Source organism: Cherax quadricarinatus, chromosome 30, assembly GCF_038502225.1.
Source record: "Cherax quadricarinatus isolate ZL_2023a chromosome 30, ASM3850222v1, whole genome shotgun sequence".
Taxonomy (NCBI): Eukaryota; Metazoa; Arthropoda; class Malacostraca; order Decapoda; family Parastacidae; genus Cherax; species Cherax quadricarinatus.
The window spans coordinates 1,474,954-1,495,917 of NC_091321.1; the positions used below are offsets into that span (position 1 = coordinate 1,474,954).

General features: G+C 38.7%; 1 protein-coding gene across 2 annotated transcripts in view; it reads left to right on the plus strand.

Moving 5' to 3' along the window:
* The window catches only part of LOC128692597 (nibrin), a 73,441-nt gene that overhangs the window by 20,522 nt on the left and 31,955 nt on the right, over positions 1-20,964 (plus strand). For both annotated transcript variants that reach the window (XM_053781783.1, XM_053781784.1), the window contains exons 8-9: positions 7,202-7,353; positions 13,997-14,265. In XM_053781783.1, the coding sequence (XP_053637758.1) occupies positions 7,202-7,353; positions 13,997-14,265 (421 nt within the window). The remainder of the gene's footprint in view (positions 1-7,201; positions 7,354-13,996; positions 14,266-20,964) is intronic.

A 20,964-nucleotide genomic window follows, 5' to 3' on the forward strand; every position in this document is an offset into this window, starting at 1 on the left:
ATAGTTTGCTTCTATATGTGCCCTCAAGACTGTTTTAAGAAATATTGGTATTTTATGTATACAAAATTTGAATAAAACTTATAATTCTAATTAACTTAATTATTTCCAGTCTTCTTTTGATGAACTTATGAAGATTATTGTGGCTCAGACAAACTATTACCAGTACACATTGGTTAATGCAGTTATTTCAGCTACGACAGAGAAGAATGCTGTTGCAGTCTTTGCAACACTAATGCTAAATGCTCAAAAAAAATAATATATTCTCATCCTTTATGGTACTACAGTGCCTTGAAACACATCTAATATAAAAAACTATTGTACATAGTGTTAGAGTTTATAGACAAAAAATAAATGAACACCATCATAATTTTATTATTTAATTGTACCTCCGTGGCTTGGTAAAGGGATACACGTGTAGCTAATGTGACATTTTATTGTGGCAACGTTTCGCTCTCCAGAAGCTTTGTCAGGCCTTACCTGTACCTTTGGTAATGGCTTGACAAAGCTCCTGGAGAGTAATGTTGCCACAATAAAATGTCACATTAGTTACACAAGTGTCCTTTTACCTAACATACTGTTGGTACTTCTACCTTTATTACTACCTCCGTGACATTCACAATGCTCTAGTCACCGAGTGATCATTTTTCACCAACTTCAGCATGCCATAAATCCATTGGGTTTCTTTGATTTCCTTTCTCTTTTCTTAGTTCTCTTCAGAAAAATATGCTGTTTCCAACTGGGATTTTTTTTTTTCTAAAATTTTGCCAAACAAGAATTAAAAATGTGTGACCTCCCATAGTTAAAGGGTTAAAAACCTTTATTTTGAACCCCATTAAATATTTGGTCATACTCCTAGATGTGTGAAATGGGTCAGTTTTTTATTAAGGATATCTATTTGTAAAATGAAAGGGGGTAAAGCAGCTGGAACTGATGGGATCATGACAGAAATGTTAAAAGCAGGGGGGGATATAGTGTTGGAGTGGTTGGTACTTTTGTTCAATAAATGTATGAAAGTGGGGAAGATACCTAGGGATTGGCGGAGAGCATGTATAGTCCCTTTATATAAAGGGAAAGGGGACAAAAGAGACTGTAAAAATTATAGAGGAATAAGCTTACTGAGTATACCAGGAAAAGTGTACGGTAGGGTTATAATTGAAAGAATTAGAGGTAAGACAGAATGTAGGATTGCGAATGAGCAAGGAGGTTTCAGAGTGGGTAGGGGATGTGTAGATCAAGTGTTTACATTGAAGCATATATGTGAACAGTATTTAGATAAAGGTAGGGAAGTTTTTATTGCATTTATGGATTTAGAAAAGGCATATGATAGAGTGGATAGAGGAGCAATGTGGCAGATGTTGCAAGTATATGGAATAGGTGGTAAGTTATTAAATGCTGTAAAGAGTTTTTATGAGGATAGTGAGGCTCAGGTTAGGGTGTGTAGAAGAGAGGGAGACTATTTCCCGGTAAAAGTAGGTCTTAGACAGGGATGTGTAATGTCACCATGGTTGTTTAATATATTTATAGATGGGGTTGTAAAGGAAGTAAATGCTAGGGTGTTCGGGAGAGGGGTGGGATTAAATTTTGGGGAATCAAATTCAAAATGGGAATTGACACAGTTACTTTTTGCTGATGATACTGTGCTTATGGGAGATTCTAAAGAAAAATTGCAAAGGTTAGTGGATGAGTTTGGGAATGTGTGTAAAGGTAGAAAGCTGAAAGTGAACATAGAAAAGAGTAAGGTGATGAGGGTGTCAAATGATTTAGATAAAGAAAAATTGGATATCAAATTGGGGAGGAGGAGTATGGAAGAAGTGAATGTTTTCAGATACTTGGGAGTTGACGTGTCGGCGGATGGATTTATGAAGGATGAGGTTAATCATAGAATTGATGAGGGAAAAAAGGTGAGTGGTGCGTTGAGGTATATGTGGAGTCAAAAAACGTTATCTATGGAGGCAAAGAAGGGAATGTATGAAAGTATAGTAGTACCAACACTTTTATATGGGTGCGAAGCTTGGGTGGTAAATGCAGCAGCGAGGAGACGGTTGGAGGCAGTGGAGATGTCCTGTTTAAGGGCAATGTGTGGTGTAAATATTATGCAGAAAATTCGGAGTGTGGAAATTAGGAGAAGGTGTGGAGTTAATAAAAGTATTAGTCAGAGGGCAGAAGAGGGGTTGTTGAGGTGGTTTGGTCATTTAGAGAGAATGGATCAAAGTAGAATGACATGGAAAGCATATAAATCTATAGGGGAAGGAAGGCGGGGTAGGGGTCGTCCTCGAAAGGGTTGGAGAGAGGGGGTAAAGGAGGTTTTGTGGGCGAGGGGCTTGGACTTCCAGCAAGCGTGCGTGAGCGTGTTAGATAGGAGTGAATGGAGACGAATGGTACTTGGGACCTGACGATCTGTTGGAGTGTGAGCAGGGTAATATTTAGTGAAGGGATTCAGGGAAACCGGTTATTTTCATATAGTCGGACTTGAGTCCTGGAAATGGGAAGTACAATGCCTGCACTTTAAAGGAGGGGTTTGGGATATTGGCAGTTTGGAGGGATATGTTGTGTATCTTTATATGTGTATGCTTCTAGACTGTTGTATTCTGAGCACCTCTGCAAAAACAGTGATAATGTGTGAGTGTGGTGAAAGTGTTGAATGATGATGAAAGTATTTTCTTTTTGGGGATTTTCTTTCTTTTTTGGGTCACCCTGCCTCGGTGGGAGACGGCCGACTTGTTGAAAAAAAAAAAAAAAAAATCTATTTGTCACCAAGCTTGAGGTTCTTGGTAGAGGCAGTGGCTTATTATCTAACATGGTCTATATGTCCAAACAGATATAATACTGGTCCGTATGTCCATACAGATATACCCCTTGTCTTCATGTCTATACAAATAAACCCCCTATCTTCATATCCCTGCAGATATACCCCTTGCCTTCATGTCTGTACAGATAGATCCTTGACCTTCATGTCCCTAAAGATATACCCTGATTTTAATGTCCATACAGATACACTTCTTATTCTTTTTAGTAATTATTACAGGAAAACGGGTTACTAGCCTATTGTTCCCAACATTTTAGTTAACTTTTATAACACGCATGGCTTACGGAGGAAAGATTAAAGGGTTTGTTGAGGTGGTTTGGTCATTTAGAGAGAATGGATCGAAGTAGAATGACATGGAGAGTGTATAAATCTGTAAGGGAAGGAAGGCGGGGTAGGGGTCGTCCTCGAAAAGGTTGGAGGGAGGGGGTAAAGGAGGTGTTGTGGGCAAGGGGTTTGGACTTCCAGCAAGCGTGCGTGAGCGTGTTAGATAGGAGTGAATGGAGACAAATGGTATTCGGGACCTGACAAGCTGTTGGAGTGTGTGCAGGGTAATATTTAGTGAAGGGATTCAGGGAAACCGGTTATTTTATATAACTGGACTTGAGTCCTGGAAATGGGAAGTACAGTGCCTGCACTTTAAAGGAGGGGTTTGAGATATTTGCAGTTTGGAGGGATATACGTATTGTGTATTTTTATACATATTTACTTCTATACTGTTGTATTCTGGGCACCTCTGCAAAAACAGTGATTATGTGTGAGTGAGGTGAAAGCGTTGAATGATGATGAAAGTATTTTCTTTTTGGGGGATTTTCTTTCTTTTTGGGTCACCCTGCCTTGGTGGGAGATGGCCGACAGATACACTACTGGTCCATATGTCCACACGAGGAGTTTGTGTTTCATCCAATAAGAAATGTGGTCTCAGTCAACGTCAGAATCGTTCACATGCCTCTTGCTGAATTTATGGCTTTTCTTTTCATGCCATGTCTACAGGAAAGTTTTCTGCACTTTCTGGTAATTCACACTTTTTTTATGCTGTGTCTTCAGGTAAGGCTTCTGCACAGCCCTTGTCAGATACAGTACTACATTATGAAACATTGTATAGTATCCTGATGATACCAGAGTTGCCTTTATATTCCCAGTGGTCATATTGGGTCTAAGGTAGCTTTTTGAGTCTTCTGAGACTCTTGTCTGACTGCATATCTGGGTTAAACTTTGCTGCTTCATCTTTCCAATAGGGTAACCATCCTAATTGCATTGAACTTCTTAATGAAGGACACTGCAGTCAACACTGGATTGTTCATTGTCTTTACAATTTTATAGTGAACTACAGATTTATGGAGATCAGTAACTTTTCACTGACATCTTTGGATAATTCCTTGATAGCAGGATTAATTATGTATACTCTCCTCTGTTATGCTCTGTGATATGCTGAGTGTAAAAGTAGGCCTTAAACAGGGATGTGTGATGTCACCATGGTTGTAAAGCATATTTATAGATGGGGTTGTAAAAGAAGTGAATACTAGGGTGTTGGGAAGAGGTGTAGGGTTAAATGATGAAGAATCTAATGCAAAGTGGGAGTTGTCACAGTTGCTTTTTGCAAATGACATGGTGCTTTTGGAAGATTCTAAAGAATAGAAGCAAATGTTGTTGAACAAATTTGGGAGAATATTTAACCCCTTGACTGTCGCAACCCCAAATCCTGAGGTGTCTCCTGGTGTCGCAAAAAATCCCCCCCCAATTATTTTTTCTTATGAAATGATTGAGAATCTTTTCCTGATTGTAATGACACCAAAAGAACGAAATTTGATGGAAAACTGACGGAATTACGCTCTCGCGAAGTTAGCGACCTTGGCGATATTTACGAATTGGCGATTTCGTCCACTTTGAGCCCTATTTTTGGCTAATTCCATTGTTCCAGTCGACCAAACTCATAGCTATTTCTTTAGAACTCCATTTTTTCTATCGATTGAGTACAATAAACTACCCATTTACCAATTTCAACTACCCAATAACATGGTCAGAAATTTGCAGTTTGGCCAATTTCACAAAAAAAAAAATATGCCAATTTCAAAATAGGGTCCAAAATGAACAATGCAGACATTCCTGGCTCTAAAATAATATTTTCTTTGTTCATCAGTCATGTCTCCAGGCCCCTCTGATATTACTCTTGCTTTCTATTTTGAATTTTTATTCAAATAAAAAATAGAAGATTTACTGCAATATTGTAATAATTGTATATATAATGTCAACCCATTCATGACTGCATATTAGATTGGCTACTTGGACATTCATTGGAAAATGACATCATTTGTTTACTTTTGAACACCGGCAAAAATCAAACATTTCCCCTACTTTGAGCTCTATTTCAAGGTTCTTTTCATAGAAAAACCAATCAAAATCACCTCTATTTCTATAATATGTTTTCCATACTATCAAATGAGACCAAGAAAACGAGAATACAACTATAAATACTATACGAAAATAGACCACGTCGGAGTTTTTTTTTCTCATTGTGCACTGCATGCTGCAAGATTTTTTTTATATGGTGCACACTGACCACACAGACCGATTCTGTCACATGTGGGCCTACCAGCTTTCTCCTGCTTGATTTGAAGCTGCTAGAATTTATGAGTATATATACGTCAAAAACGGTGGCTCGTAAGACGTATATATACGACCGAAACAGTCAAAGGGTTAAAAGAAAAGGAGGGGTTTGGGATATTGGCTGTTTGGAGTGACATCTAAACTGTCATATCTGGGCACCTCTGCAAAGACAGTGATATTGTGTGAATGATGGCGAAAGTGTTGAATGAAGGAGAAAGTGTTTCTTTTTTGGGTCACCCTGCCTCAGTGGGAGACAGCCAACGTGTTAAAAAAAATATTAAAAGTGAAGATAGGCAAGAGCAAGGAGATGAGGGTAACTAAAAGAAATTAGGTAAAGAAAGATTTGATATCAGATGATTAGGAGGGAGTATGGAGGAAGTGAATGTGTTCAGACATTTGGAAATAGACTCGTAAGCAGATGGGTCTATGAAAGATGAGGTGAACCATAGAATTGACAAGAGCAAAAAAGTAGGTGGTGCATTGAGGCATCTGTGGAGACAAAGAATGTTGTCCATGATGACAAAAAGGTGAATGTATGAGAGTATAGTGGTGTCAACATTCTTATATGAGTGTGAAGCATGGGTTGTGAATGTTGCAGCAAGGAGGAGGCAATGGAGATGTGTCTGAGGGCAATGTGTGGTGTGAATATTATACAGAGAATTTAAAGTTTGGAGATCAGAAGGAGGTGCGGGGTTACTAAAAGAATTATCTATAGAGCTGAGGAGGGGTCGTTGAGGTGATTTGGATATTTAGAGAGAATGAAGCAAAATAGGATGACTTGGAGGGTGTATAAATCTGTAATGGAGGGAAAGCATGGTAAGGGTCATTCTAGGAAAGGTTGGAGGGAGTAAATGAGGTTTTGTATGTGAAGGGTTAAGACATCCAACAAGCATATGTGAACATGTTAGATAAAAGTGAGTGGCACTAAGTGGTTTTTATGGGGATTCAGAGAAACCAGTTAGCTGGACTTGAGTCCTGGAGGTGGAAAGTAGAGTGCCTGTACTCTAAAGGAGGGGTGAGGATATTGTATTTCTGGAGGGGCATTTGAACTGTAATATTGATGCAACTCTGGTAAGACAGTGATGGAGTGAGTGATGGTGAAAGTGTTTCTCCTTTTTCGGGTCTTCATCTTTCTTCTTTCAACAAACCAGCCATTTCCCACCAAGGCAAGGTGGCTCAAGAGGAAAAACGAAAGTTTCTGTTTTTAAATTTAGTAGTATATATACAGGAGAAGGGGTTACTAGCCCCTTGCTCCCTCGGGTCTCCATATCTAAGGAAAAATCTTTCAAAGGTCTCGGATATCATTCTGTTTTTAACAGTACCATTTTATTAATGGTAAATGTGAAGGGATTCAGGTAAACCGGTTATTTTTATATAGCCAGACTTGAGTCCTGGAAATGGGAAGTACAATGCCTGCACTCTAAAGGAGGGGTTTGGGATATTAGCAGTTTGGAGGGATATGTTGTGTATCTTTATACGTATATGCTTCTAAACTGTTGTGTTCTGAGCACCTCTGCAAAAACAGTGATTATGTGTGAGTGAGGTGAAAGTGTTGAATGATGATGAAAGTATTTTCTTTTTGGGGATTTTCTTTCTTTTTGGGTCACCCTGCCTCGGTGGGAGACGGCCGACTTGTTGAAAAAAAAAAAATGTAAACTGCTCAAAATGCATTGTACCATACTATAATCACTGAAACATTGTTAGAAAACATCATTTGCAAATATGTATCTCAGAGTTTATTACAATTTAAATTATAATTTTGCTTGTATACTACCTCGTATGTTTTTTCAGAATTACTAAGTGATAATAGACTGCGTGCTATCCCTGAGTCAGACATTGGTTTGGCTATTCTGTACATGGACACAAGTGGTCATTGCAATCCAGCCTTCAAGGTTTCCAGTATCCTTCGACCCGGAGGCTCATCTGCATCGGAAATTACTGAGGTGAGCTCATGTGATACTGTATCAATTTTTAGTCACATAGTAAAAGCTGGAGAGGAAACCGTGGATAACATTTCAGTCCATCTTGAACTATTATCAAATCATGACTTAATAATGGTCCAGGATGGACTGCAGTGTATTATGCAATTGAAAGCATGTGGGATACAACCATGTTGTTATATGAGCGTTACTTCCAGAAATTTCAGACAACTATTTCTTGGTATGCTTTAACATGCTTTTAATTTTTTATACCCATGTAAAATCAAGGCTGATTTTTTGGTTAAAAAAAAAAATATTCCAAACTATAGTACAATTTTGCTTTACCTCTTTTTCAGTTTTAGGGATAGATCCAAAAATTGTCTGTTAATGTTACAATCATTTTTTTTTTTCTCTCTCATTAAGTCGGCCGTCTCCCATCGAGGCAGGGTGACCCAAAAAAGAAAGAAAATCCCCAAAAAGAAAATATTTTCATCGTCATTCAACACTTTAACCTCACTCACATATAATCACTGTTTTTGCAGAGGTGCTCAGAATACAACAGTTTAGAAGCATATACGTATAAAGATACACAACATATCCCTTCAAACTGCCAGTATCCCAAACCCCTCCTTTAAAGTGCAGCAGGCATTGTACTTCCCATTTCCAGGACTCAAGTCCAGCTATATAAAAATAACCAGTTTCCCTTAATTTTTTTTTTTTTTTTTTTTTTTTTCAACAAGTCGGCCGTCTCCCACCGAGGCAGGGTGACCCAAAAAAGAAAGAAAATCCCCAAAAAGAAAATACTTTCATCATCATTCAACACTTTCACCACACTCGCACATTATCATTGTTTTTTCCCTGAATCCCTTCACTAAATATTACCCTGCTCACACTCCAACAGCTCATCAGGTCCCAAATACCATTCATCTCCATTCACTCCTATCTAACACGCTAATGCACGCTTGCTGGAAGTCCAAGTCCCTTCCCCAAAAAACCTCCTTTACCTCCTCCCTCCAACCTTTTCAAGGACGACCCCTTCCCCGCCTTCCTTCCCCTACAGATTTAAATGCTCTCCATGTCATTCTACTTTGATCCATTCTCTCTAAATGACCAAACCACCTCAACAACCCATCTTCAGCCCTCTGACTAATACTTTTATTAACTCCACACCTTTTCCTAATTTCCACACTCCGAATTTTCTGCATAATATTCACACCACACATTGCCCTTAGACAGGACATCTCCACTGCTTCCAACTACCCCCTCGCTGCTGCATTTACAACCCAAGCTTCACAACCATATAAGAGTGTTGGTACTGCTATCATACATTTCCTTCTTTGCCTCCATAGATAACATTTTTTGTCTCCACATACCTCAATGCATTACTCACCTTGTTTCCTTTATCAATTCTGTGATTAACCTTGTCCTTCATAAATCCATCTGCTGACATGTCAACTCCCAAATATCTGAAAACATTCACTTCTTCCACACTCCTAATTCCCAATTTGATATCAAAATTTTCTTTATCTAAATCATTTGATACCCTCATCACCTTACTCTTTTCTATGTTCACTTCAAACTTTCTGCCTTTACACACACTCCCAAATTCGTCCGCTAACCTTTGCAATTTTTCTTAAGAATCTCCCATAAGCAAAGTATCATCAGCAAAAAGTAACTGTGTCAATTCCCATTTTGTATTTGATTCCCCATAATTTAATCCTACCCCTCTCCCTAACACCCTAGCATTTACTTCTTTTAATACCCCATTTATAAATATATTAAACAACCATGGTGACATTACACATCCCTGTCTAAGACCTACTTTTACCGGGAAATAGTCTCCCTCTCTTCTACACATCCTAACCTGAGCCTCACTATCCTCATAAAAACTCCTTACAGCATTTAGTAACTTACTACCTATTCCATATACTTGCAACATCTGCCACATTGCTCCCCTATCCACTCTATCATATCCCTTTTCTAAATCCATAAATGCAATAAAAACTCTCCTACCTTTATCAAAATTCTGTTCACATATATGTTTCAATGTAAACACTTGATCTACACATCCCCTACCCACTCTGAAACCTCCTTGCTCATCTGCAATCCTATATTCTGTCTTACCTCTAATTCTTTCAATAATAACCCTACCGTACACTTTTCCTGGTATACTCAGTAAACTTATCCCTCTATAATTTTTACAATCTCTTTTGTCCCCCTTCCTATTATATAAAGGGACTATACATGCTCTCTGCCAATCCCTAGGTACCTTCCCCTCATTCATACAATTTTTTTTTTTTCAACAAACCGGCCGTATCCCACCGAGGCAGGGTATCCCACCTTGCCTCGATGGGATACGGCCCTGCCTCGGTGGGATATGGCCCTGCCTCAGTGGGATACGGCCCTGCCTCGGTGGGATACGGCCCTGCCTCGGTGGGATACGGCATTTTAGTTGCCTCTTAAAACACGCATGGCTTATGGAGGAAGAATTCTGTTCCACTTCTCCATGGAGATAACAAGAAATAAACAAAAACAAGACTAGTAAGAAAATATAAGAAAACCCAGAGGGATGTGTATATATATATACACCTACCATCCGACTTACGACCTGCTCGACTTACGATCACTCGACTTACGACCGTGTTTTTTATGCCAAATTTCTGGGAAATAAACAACTATTTGTGTTGTACACAGTGTTTATCCTAAAGCTTACAGTATAAAATACAGTACTAACAACATAAAAAGTAAAGTAAAACATGAAATACCAAAATAAAACAAAATAAAGTCATTACAAAAATGTTTTGTTGATATTCAGTAGTAAAGTTTGACTTATGACCATTTCGACTTACAACCGGTTTCTCGGAACCGAACTCGGTCGTAAATCGGATGGTAGGTGTATATGTTTGTACATGTATGTGTAGTGTGTCCCAAGTGTAAGAAGAAGTAGCAAGACGTACCTGAAATCTTGCATGTTTATGAGACAGAAAAATAAGACACCAGCAATACTACCATCATGTAAAACAATTACAGGCTTTCGTTTTACACTCACTTGGCAGGACAGTAGTACCTCCCTGGGCGGTTGCTGTCTACCAACCTACTACCTAGGTTTCATACATTTATTAAACAAAAATACCAACCACTCCAAAACTATATCCCTCCCTGCTTTTAACATTTCTGTCATGATCCTGTCAGTTCCAGCTGCTTTACCCCCTTTCATTCTATGTAATGCCTCACGCACCTCCCCCACACTCAAATCCTGCTCTTCTTCACTCCTACAAGATGGTATACCTCCCTGCATAGTGCATGAAATTACTGCCTCCCTCTCTTCGTCGATGTTTAAAAGTTCCTCAAAATATTCTCGCCATGTACCCAATATCTCCATCTCCCCATCTACTAACTCCCCTACTCTGTTTTTAACTGACAAATCCATTCGTTCCCTAGGCTTTCTTAACTTGTTTAACTCACTCCAAATTTTTTTCTTATTTTCATTAAAATTTCTTGACAGTGCCTCTCCCACTCTATCATCTGCTCTTCTTTTGCACTGTCTCACCACTCTCTTCACCTTTCTTTTACTCTCCATGTACTCTACTCTTCGTATAACACTTCTGCTTTGTAAAAACCTTTTTCTCTTTTATTACACCCTTTACTTCATCATTCCACCAATCACTCCTCTTTCCTCCTGCACCCACCCTCCTATAACCACAAACTTCTGCCCCACATTCTAATACTGCATTTTTAAAACTATTCAAACCCTCTTCAACCCCCACATTACTTATACTTACACCAGGCCACCTTACTGCCAATAGTTGCTTATATCTTACCCGAACTTCCTCCTCCCTTAGTTTATATACTTTCACCTCCCTCTTACTTGTTGTTGTCATTTTCCTCTTGTCCCATCTACCTCTTACTCTAACTGTAGCTACAACTAAATAATGATCCGATATTTCAGTTGCCCCTCTATAAACGTGTACATCCTGGAGCCTACCCATCAATCGTTTATCCACCAATGCATAATCTAATAAACTAGTTTCATTATGTGCTATATCATACCTTGTATATTTATCCTCTTTTTTATAAAATATGTATTACACATTACTAAACCTCTTTCTACACAGCTCATTTAAAGGCTCCCCATTTTCATTTACCCCTGGCACCCCAAATTTACCTACTACTCCCTCCACACCCCTCAAGGAAGGTTCCTTGATGTTGGTGAGGGGCTCTTGATTTAGGGAATTGGATCTGTGCTCCAGTTCCCCAAATTAAGCCTGAATGCCTTCCACATCCCCCCCCCAGGCGCTGTATAATCCTCCGGGTTTAGCGCTTCCCCCTTGATTGTAATAATAATAATACTCCCTCCACAACATTTTTACCCACTTTAGCATTGAAATCCCCAACCACAAGTACTCTCACACTTGGTTCTAAACTCCCCACACATTCACTCAACATTTCCCAAAATCTCTCTCTCTCCTCTACACTTCTCTCTTCCCCAGGTGCATATACGTTTACTATAACCCACTTTTCACATCCAACCTTTATTTTACTCCACATAATCCTTGAATTTATACATTTATAGTCAGTACAGCCCCTCCTCACTTAGCGATGTACTTGTTTACCAGCACCTCAGACTTACAATGGGTTTTCTGACCAGTATTCATATCTAAATAATGTATATTAGAGCTGATTTCCTCTATTCTGTTTATTTCAATATATAGTACACCACTGTATAAACATTTAAAAATATACCAGAAATGTTATAAATGGTGCAAAGGTGACATTAAAACAATATCAGAGATGGTTGACACAAACTCAGTACCATTATAGTATGCTCCTCACTTAGTGACGAATTCGTTTAACCCATAAACGATCCAAACATATATATACGTTTTTTCAACATCTGAAAGTATGTAAAAAAATGTAGATAATCTTTTTTGTTTTACATTTGAAAACGTGTAAAAAAACTTTTATCTACAATTTTTTTTTGTTATATTTGAAAATATGTAAAAAAAGTAGAGCTACTTTTGTAGCACTACGAATTTGAATGTCGATCTGTTTGGACCGTTTAAGGGTTAACGACGTGGTCTCAGGAATGGAACTCCGTCGTTAAGTGAGGAGAGGCTGTGTTAGCGAACAGCCCCTCACCCATATTATTCTGTTAAATCTAGAATTTACTACCATCATTGGTGTGACTTATCTTGTTTTGAAAGTCTTATCACCCAGCCTATCATTTTCCTGGCATTTGTTTCATTTGTATTATTGTGTTCAAATAACAGTAAATAATTTTACTTCATTATTCCTCTATCTTTTACATAATCTTTTCTATCTGAGATAATCTGACTGTGGTTTTTTAGCTGTACTTGTTCAGGAGTTTCACTTGGAATTTTTTGCTGTTGAATATTGTGGTATTTTTCTTAGTCCAGTAAAAGATTTTGCTGATATCGTTTTCTGGACTTCTGCTGAGGCAGCTTTCCTCTGTGAGACCCCTAGGGCCCAGGCTGCAACAATAGAAGAACCCTCCAGACTGGCCACAGATTTGTTATAGGTCCTACCTGGAATATTCCACACCTGAAAGTGAATAGTATGGTGATGTAGTAAAAAGATACTTCTATACAGTTCAGGAAGTTGAAGGAAGAAGCCATGCATGGCAAAACATTTCTTTATGTCCTGTGTCTTTTATCATATTCCACACATATTCCATGCCTAATACCTACTTTTCTTATCCCTGGTATGGTCTAATACATGATGATGTACCATGTGGGGCCTCCTTAACTTCCACTTGACTATCATGCACTGACACTCAAGGACTTGTGCACATGCCCTGCTCCTGTCATCAACTGTTTCCCATTGTTCCAATATCTCCCTCTTCCATATTTTTGGGCCAGGGTTTTTGTTATTTGATTTAGGAACGAGTTCTATGCAAGCTACCTATGAGGTGGCTACTCCTTGGCACTTTCGGTGTCTTCTCATAATATAATCCATTTGCGGATATGTAAAGGTCAGGTCCCTAATCTGGATATAGTAGTAAACTGGCATCTTCCCATAATGAGAATTATAAGAGGAAGTGTAGAATAAACATAATGAAAAGTATGGGTGCCTAAATCATACTTTGAGAACATTGTTACACTTCTCCCTTCTGCTAGCAGATACTGTGTTAAGAGATACAGCACTGCCAAAAGAAAGATAAAAGTCTTCAATAGAGAACTAGACAAGGCCATGGAGAACATGCCTGATCAGCCGAGTTGTGAGGGCTTAAGGTAGCAATAGCCTCTCTGAAGAAGTCAGGTTGCAAAACAAGCTTTTACTAGTCCCACATCTTACTTTGTGTAGAGCTTCATCATGTTAGACAAAAGGTGTGACTTAATTCATACAGCTCTACACAGAATGAAACACTGTCCAAATGAAAACATATTCTGTATCTGTATCTTCACTATTGTTACCAGTGTGACATTTGGATGCAGTAGTTTTTCTGCTAGCTAATTAGGCATTTGCCAGGGAAACCTAGCCTCAGGCCAGGCTGCAAAAGAGAATGAAGCTCAGAATTGGTCACAAGTATATTTGTAAAAATATTAATTGGTAAAAAAAAAAATTTACTTGACTACTTTCCAGAATTAATTACTCTGTGAGCTTTAGAGTATTAATTCTATCAATAACTTGTTACTCTTTATGCCAGGGTTTACAGATATACGCCACCGAGACCCAGGACACGGAGGAGAACCCGGTGAGCTGGACGGGCACTCGAGTGGTGCCTGAGACTGGTCAATCATCAGCTTCCAGAAGACCTTCTTGCACAGCAGCTACCTCCAATTGCTCACCTGTATCCAGTAACACCTCAACATCTACCAGTACCAATGTGACATTCTTACCTACATTAGGCCAGTCACTGCCATCTTTAACTGGTATTGAAGACAAAGAAAACTTTTTAAATAGTACAAAGAAAAGGTAAGTCTTAATTAAGAAAATGATAATTTTTTAATGCTTGTAGAATTAATGTATTTTTTCTTGATGACCTGGGATAACAGGTGTAAGGAGATAAGTTGGGGAGACGTAATACATCGTGGGGTGGAGTATAGTATGAGAAATGGAATACAGTTTGCAGGATGGTGCATAGTGTGGTGGTAAAGTATGATGTTTTAGTGGAGTACAGTATGGGGCTGTAATATAGTAAGAAAGGGGAGGTGGAGAGCAAATGTAAATTTTTGTGTTAGATATAAGAGAGGAATGGAGGTAAGAAAATAGGAGAGATGGAATGGGAGGGAGGAGAAGAGAGAGAGAGAGATTCTCATGAGTACTGAATATATTTTTAATTTTGTCATTAAAAACCTAAATGAAATACAGAATATTATAGCTCAAAAATGCATCTTCGATTATAACATGGGTATCTATGGGAAATTGTGTTTTTAGTTCCAAAAATTTTCAGCAATACATTAACTTCTTGATGAGAGACTTACCGTATTGTATTCTGATTTTCAGAAATGATGTTCAAGTCAATTTTTCTTTTTTCAATTAACCAGCCATATCCCACCAAGGCAGGGTGACCTAAAAAGAACAATGAAAGTTTCTCTTCTTAAATTTAGTAATGTATCCATGAGAAGGGGTTACTGGCCCCTTGCTCCCGGCATTTTAATAGCCTCTTATGACACGCATGGCTTATGGAAGAAGAATTCTGTTCCACTTCCCCATAGAGTTTTCTGTTGTTATTTGGTCAAATATGTTAATACAATGTATGAAAATACTCAGTGACAAAATAGTACTGTACACTGTTGGAAATTTTAGTTATAATAATTGCATAATTTTCTTGTCTGAGGGGAAAAGAGAATGAGAGAAAATGTAAGAATTATCAGGGATAGGGAACGAGAGATAACGTAAAAATTATTGGGGATAAGCCTGTGAAAGGGCAGGGGATGTATTAATCAAGTGTTTATGTTGAAGTATTTAAGTGAGTAATACTTAGATTAGGATAAAGATTTGGTTTTGCATTTATGGATTTAGAAAAGGCATATGATAGGGTAGATAGGCAAAGTGAGACATTGCATTTTAGAAGGTCATTTGAATTCTTAAGATGTCTGCACACTTTTGGCAAGACAGCTATTGAATGAGTATTGGTGAATGTGTCAACTTTTATTTGGGCAGCTTTACCTTTGCGGGAGATAGCCACTGTGTAGAAAATAATAAATATATCTAGTATCATACATACATAATCACTGTCTTTACAGAGGTGCTCAGATACAACAGTTTAGAAGTCCCTCCAAACTGTCAATGTCCCAGACCCCTCCTTTAAAGTGCAGGCATTGTACTTCCCATTTCCAGGACTCAAATCCGGCTAAATTTATAATAATCGGTTTTCCTGAATCCCTTTACTAAATATTACCCTGCTCACACTCCAACAGCTCGTCAAGTCCCAAAAAACATTCGTCTCCATTTACTCCTATCTAACACGCTTGCTGGAAGTCCAAGCCCCTCACCCAAAACCTCCAACCTTTTCAAGGATGACCCCTACCCCTTTTTCCTTTCCCCACAGATTTATACGCTTTCCAAGTCATTCTGCCTTGATTCATTCTTGCTAAATGACCAAACCACCTCAACAATCCCTCTTCAACTCTCTGACTAATACTTTTAGTAACTCCACACCTCCTAATTTCCACACTCCGAATTCTCTGCATAATATTTACACCACACATTGCCCTTAGACGCGACATCTCCACTGCCTCCAGCCACCTCCTTGATGCAGCATTTACAACCCCAGCTTCACACTCAAATAAAGGTGTTGGTACCACTATACTTTCATTCATTCCCTTCTTTGCTTCCATAGATAACATTTTTTGTCAACCTCATCCTTAATAAACCCATCTGCTGACAAGTCAACTCCCAAATACCTGAAAACATTCACTTCTTCCATACTCCCTCTCTCCAATGTGATATCCAATTTTTCTTTATCTAAATCATTTGATACCCTCATCACCTTATTCTTATCTATGTTCACTTTCAACTTTCTACCTTTACGCGCTGTCCCAAACTCGTCTACTAACCTTTGCAACTTTTCTTTAGAATCTCCCATAAGCACAGTATCATCAGCAAAAAATAACTGTGTCAACTCCCATTTTGTACTTGATTCCCCATAATTTAATCCCACTCCTCTCACCAGCACCCTACCAATTACTTCTTTTACAACCCCATCTATAAATATATTAAACAACCATAGTGACATTATACATCCCTGTCTAAGACCTACTTTTACCGGGAAGTAATCCCCCTCTCTCCTACACACCCTAACCTGAGCCTCACTATCCTCATAAAAACTCTTTACAGCATTTAGTAACTTACTACCTATTCCATACACTTGCAACATCTGCCACATTACTCACCTATCCACTCAATCATATGCCTTTTCTAAATCCATAAATGCAATGAAAACTTCCCTAACTTTATCCACATACTGTTCACATGTATGCTTCAATGTGAACACTTGATCTACACATCCCCTACCCACTCTAAAACCTCCTTGCTCATCTGCAATCATACTCTTTGTCTTACCTCTAATTCTTTCAATAATAACCCTACCATACACTTTACCTGGTATACTCAGTAAACTTTTTTTTTTTTCAACAAGTTGGCCTTCTCCCACCGAGGCAGGGTGACCCAGAAAGAAAGAAAATCCCCAAAAGAAAATGCTTTCATCATCATTCAACACTTTCACCTCACTCATACATAATCACTGTTTTTGCAGAGGTGCCCAGAACACAACAGTTTAGAAGCATATACGTATAAAGATACACAATATATCCCTCCAAACTGCGAATATCCCAAACCCCTCCTTTAAAATGTAGGCATTGTACTTCCCATTTCCAGTACTTGAGTCCGGTTATATAAAAATAACTGGTTTCCCTGAATCCCTTCTCTAAATATTACCCTGCTCACACTCCAACAGCTTGTCAGGTCTCAGCAAACTTGTTCCCCTATAATTTTTACAATCTCTTTGTCTCCCTTCCCTTTATATAAAGGAACTATACACATTCACTGCCAATCCCTAGGTACCTTCCCCTCTTTCATACATTTATTAAACAAAAATACCAACCACTCTAACACAATATCACCTCCTGCTTTTAATATTTCTGTCATGATCCTGTCAGTTTCTACTGCTTTACCCCGTTTCATTCTGTGTAATGCCTCACACACCTCCCCCACACTCACATCCTGCTTTTCTTCACTCCTAAAAGATGTTATACCTCCCTGACCAATGCATGAAATTACCGCCTCCCTTTTGTCATCAACATTTAAAAGTTCCTCAAAATATTCCCGCCATCTACCCAATACCTCCAACTCCCCATCTTCTAACTGCCCTACTCTGTTTTTAACTGACAAATCCATTCATTCCCTAGGCTTTCTTAATTTGTTTATCTCCAAAACTTTTTCTTATTTTCAGCAAAATTTCTTGCCAGTGCCTCTCCCACTCTTTCATCTGCTCTCCTTTTGCACTCTCTCACCACTTTCTTCATCTTTCTTTTATTCTCCATATACTCTGCTCTTCTTACAACACTTCTGCTTTTTGAAAACCTCTCATAAGCTACCTTTTTCCCTTTTATCATACCTGTTACTTCATCATTCCACCAATCACTCCTCTTTCCTCCTGCACCCACCCCTCCTCCACCCACAAACTTCTGCCCCACATTCTTCAACACCCTCACTACTCATACTTGCATTAGCCCACCTTTCTGCCAATACAGTGGACCCCCGGTTTACGATATTATTCATTCCAGAAGTATGTTCAGGTGCCAGTACTGACCGAATTTGTTCCCATAAGGAATATTGTGAATTAGATTAGTCCATTTCAGACCCCCAAACATACACATACAAACGCACTTACATAAATACACTTACATAATTGGTCGCATTGGGAGCTGATCGTAAACCGGGGGTCCACTGTAGTTGTTTATATCTCACCCTAACTTCCTCCTCCCTTAGTTTATACACTTTCACCTCTCTCTTACTTGCTGTTGCCATTTTCCTTTTGTGCCATCTACCTCTTACTCTAACTGTAGCTACAACTAATTAATGATCCGATATATCCGTTGCCCCTCTATAAACATGTACATCCTGAAGCCTACCCATCAACCTTTTATCCACCAATAAAAAATCTAACAGACTAGTTTCATTACGTGCTATATCATACCTTGTATACTTACTTATCCTCTTTTTTCATAAAATATGTAGTACAGTAGGGCTCCACTTACATGGCTGGTTAGGTTCCAGGCTTCCGCCTTAAAGCGGAAACTGCCGTAAAGTGGAACACCGTGGAACACCTTGTTGTTTTTTCCTTATAAATGCTAGATAACGTATTTACACTGACATATATTAAATTAGCAATAAAACTAGGCATTAAAAACACAATGAAAAGTAAAAATACACACACAGTACATTTATTACTTACCTTCATTACTTAATATGACTGTGTGAGAGGTGAGTGGCAATGTAGTTATTGAATCAAATCATGAGATGGCAGACCATCATCCTCTAATTCTTCGACTAATTTGATTCGTTTTGGAGACTTGTGTGAAACTTTTGAAGGAATGTATGTTGCTGTTGATGTTGAAGGCTAGCTGTTGATGTTGAAGGCTGTTCAAGGCTAGCTGTTGATGTTGAAGGCTGTTCAAGGCTAGCTGTTGATGTTGAAGGCTGTTCGAGGCTAGCTGTTGATGTTGAAGGCTGTTCAAGGCTAGCTGTTGATGTTGAAGGCTGTTCAAGGCTAGCTGTTGATGTTGAAGGCTGTTCAAGGCTAGCTGTTGATGTTGAAGGCTGTTCAAGGCTAGCTGTTAGGTAAGACACATATGCAACAGTTAGGTATCTTTATTTCGAAATGTTTCGCCTACACAGTAGGCTTCTTCAGTCGAGTACAGAAAAGTTGATAGAAGCAGAAAAGACTTCAAGACAATGTAATCAGTCCATCACCCTTAAAGTTTTGAGGTGGTCAGTCCCTCAGTCTGGAGAAGAGTATTGTTCCATATTCTGAAACAATATGGAGTTGAAGTGACAGGATGGAGCCTTATATACTAGGGGAGATATCATTGAAGTGTATAAGTGGATGACGGGCATAAACAAGGGAGACATTAATAAAGTACTGAGGGTGTCGAACCAGGTAAGAACCAGGAATAATGGATTTAAGTTGGATAAATTTAGATTTAGAAAGGACATAGGTAAGTACTGGTTTTCTAACAGAGTTGTAGATGCGTGGAACAGTCTTCCCAGTGGGCTGATAGAGGTTAGGACCTTGGGTAGCTTTAAGAAGAGACTGGACAAATATATGAGTGGGAGGGGCTGGGTTTGATTGGTGTCAAGGGGTACGGGAGTTATTTCTTGAGTAGCTTTAGGTAGATGTCGTTTTGATAAGGACCTGCCTCGTATGGGCCAGTAGGCCTTCTGCAGTGTTCCTACATTCTTATGTTCTTATGTTCTTATACCACCAGGAGGTGAGATGTAGGCCACTAGTAGAGGTAAGAATGTAGTCGTTGGGAGGTCAGGTCCCTACTCAAATCCATCCATTCTCACTAGTAGAAGTTATCCAAGTTGATTTCAGGTCTGTACCAAGATACCCTTGTGCTGCAGTGTCTGACAGAGTGGACATTAAAATGGTATAAAATACCGACAGGTTGTTAGGTAAGACACATATGCAACAGTTAGGTATCTTTATTTTGAAACGTTTCGCCTACACAGTAGGCTTCTTCAGTCGAGTACAGAAAAGTTGATAGAAGCAGAAGAGACTTGAAGATGATGTAATCAATTAACCCTTTGAGGGTTTCGGCCGTACTAGTACGGCTTATGACCCAGGGTTTTTGACGTACTAGTACGCCTAAATTCTAGCGCCCTCAAATCTAGTGGGAGAAAGCTGGTAGGCATACATATGAAAGAATGGGTCTATGTGGTCAGTGTGCGCAGTGTAAAAAAATCCTGCAACACACAGTGCATAATGAGAAAAAAAACTTTGACCGTGTTTTCGGAATAAAGCAGCGACTTTGCACTGTATTTTCGTATGGTATTTATTATTGTATTCTAGTTTTTTTGGTCTCATTTTATAGAATGGAAGACATATTACAGAAATTGAGATGATTTTTGACTGGTTTTACAATGAAAAGTACCTTGAAATTGTGCTCAAAGTAGCAGAAATGTTCGATTTTTACCAAAGTTCAAAAGTAAACAAATCATGCCAAGCGTCCAATACACGTCAACTGGTGAGTCTGATATTCTTTCACAAGTGTGCTGATATTATTTATACCATTTCTACACTAATGCAGTAGTCTGCATAACAGTAAATCTTCTATTTTTTGTAAGAATAAAAATTGAAAGTGGAAAGCCAAAGAAATATAAAAGGGGCCTGGGGATGTGACTAACAAACAGAGGAAATGTTATTTTAGTGCCAGGAATGTCTTTCTTGTTTATTCTGGACCCTATTTGGAAATTGGCATCTTTTGAAATTTGTGTGAAATTGTCAAAATTGCTAAATTCTGACCACTGTATTGGATAGTTGAAATCAGTAAATGGGTGGTTTCTTGTACTCATTCAATAGAAAAAATGGAGTTCTAAAGAAATAGGTATGATTTTTGTCGACTAGTACACAGGAATTGGCCGAAAATAGGGCTCAAAGTGGGC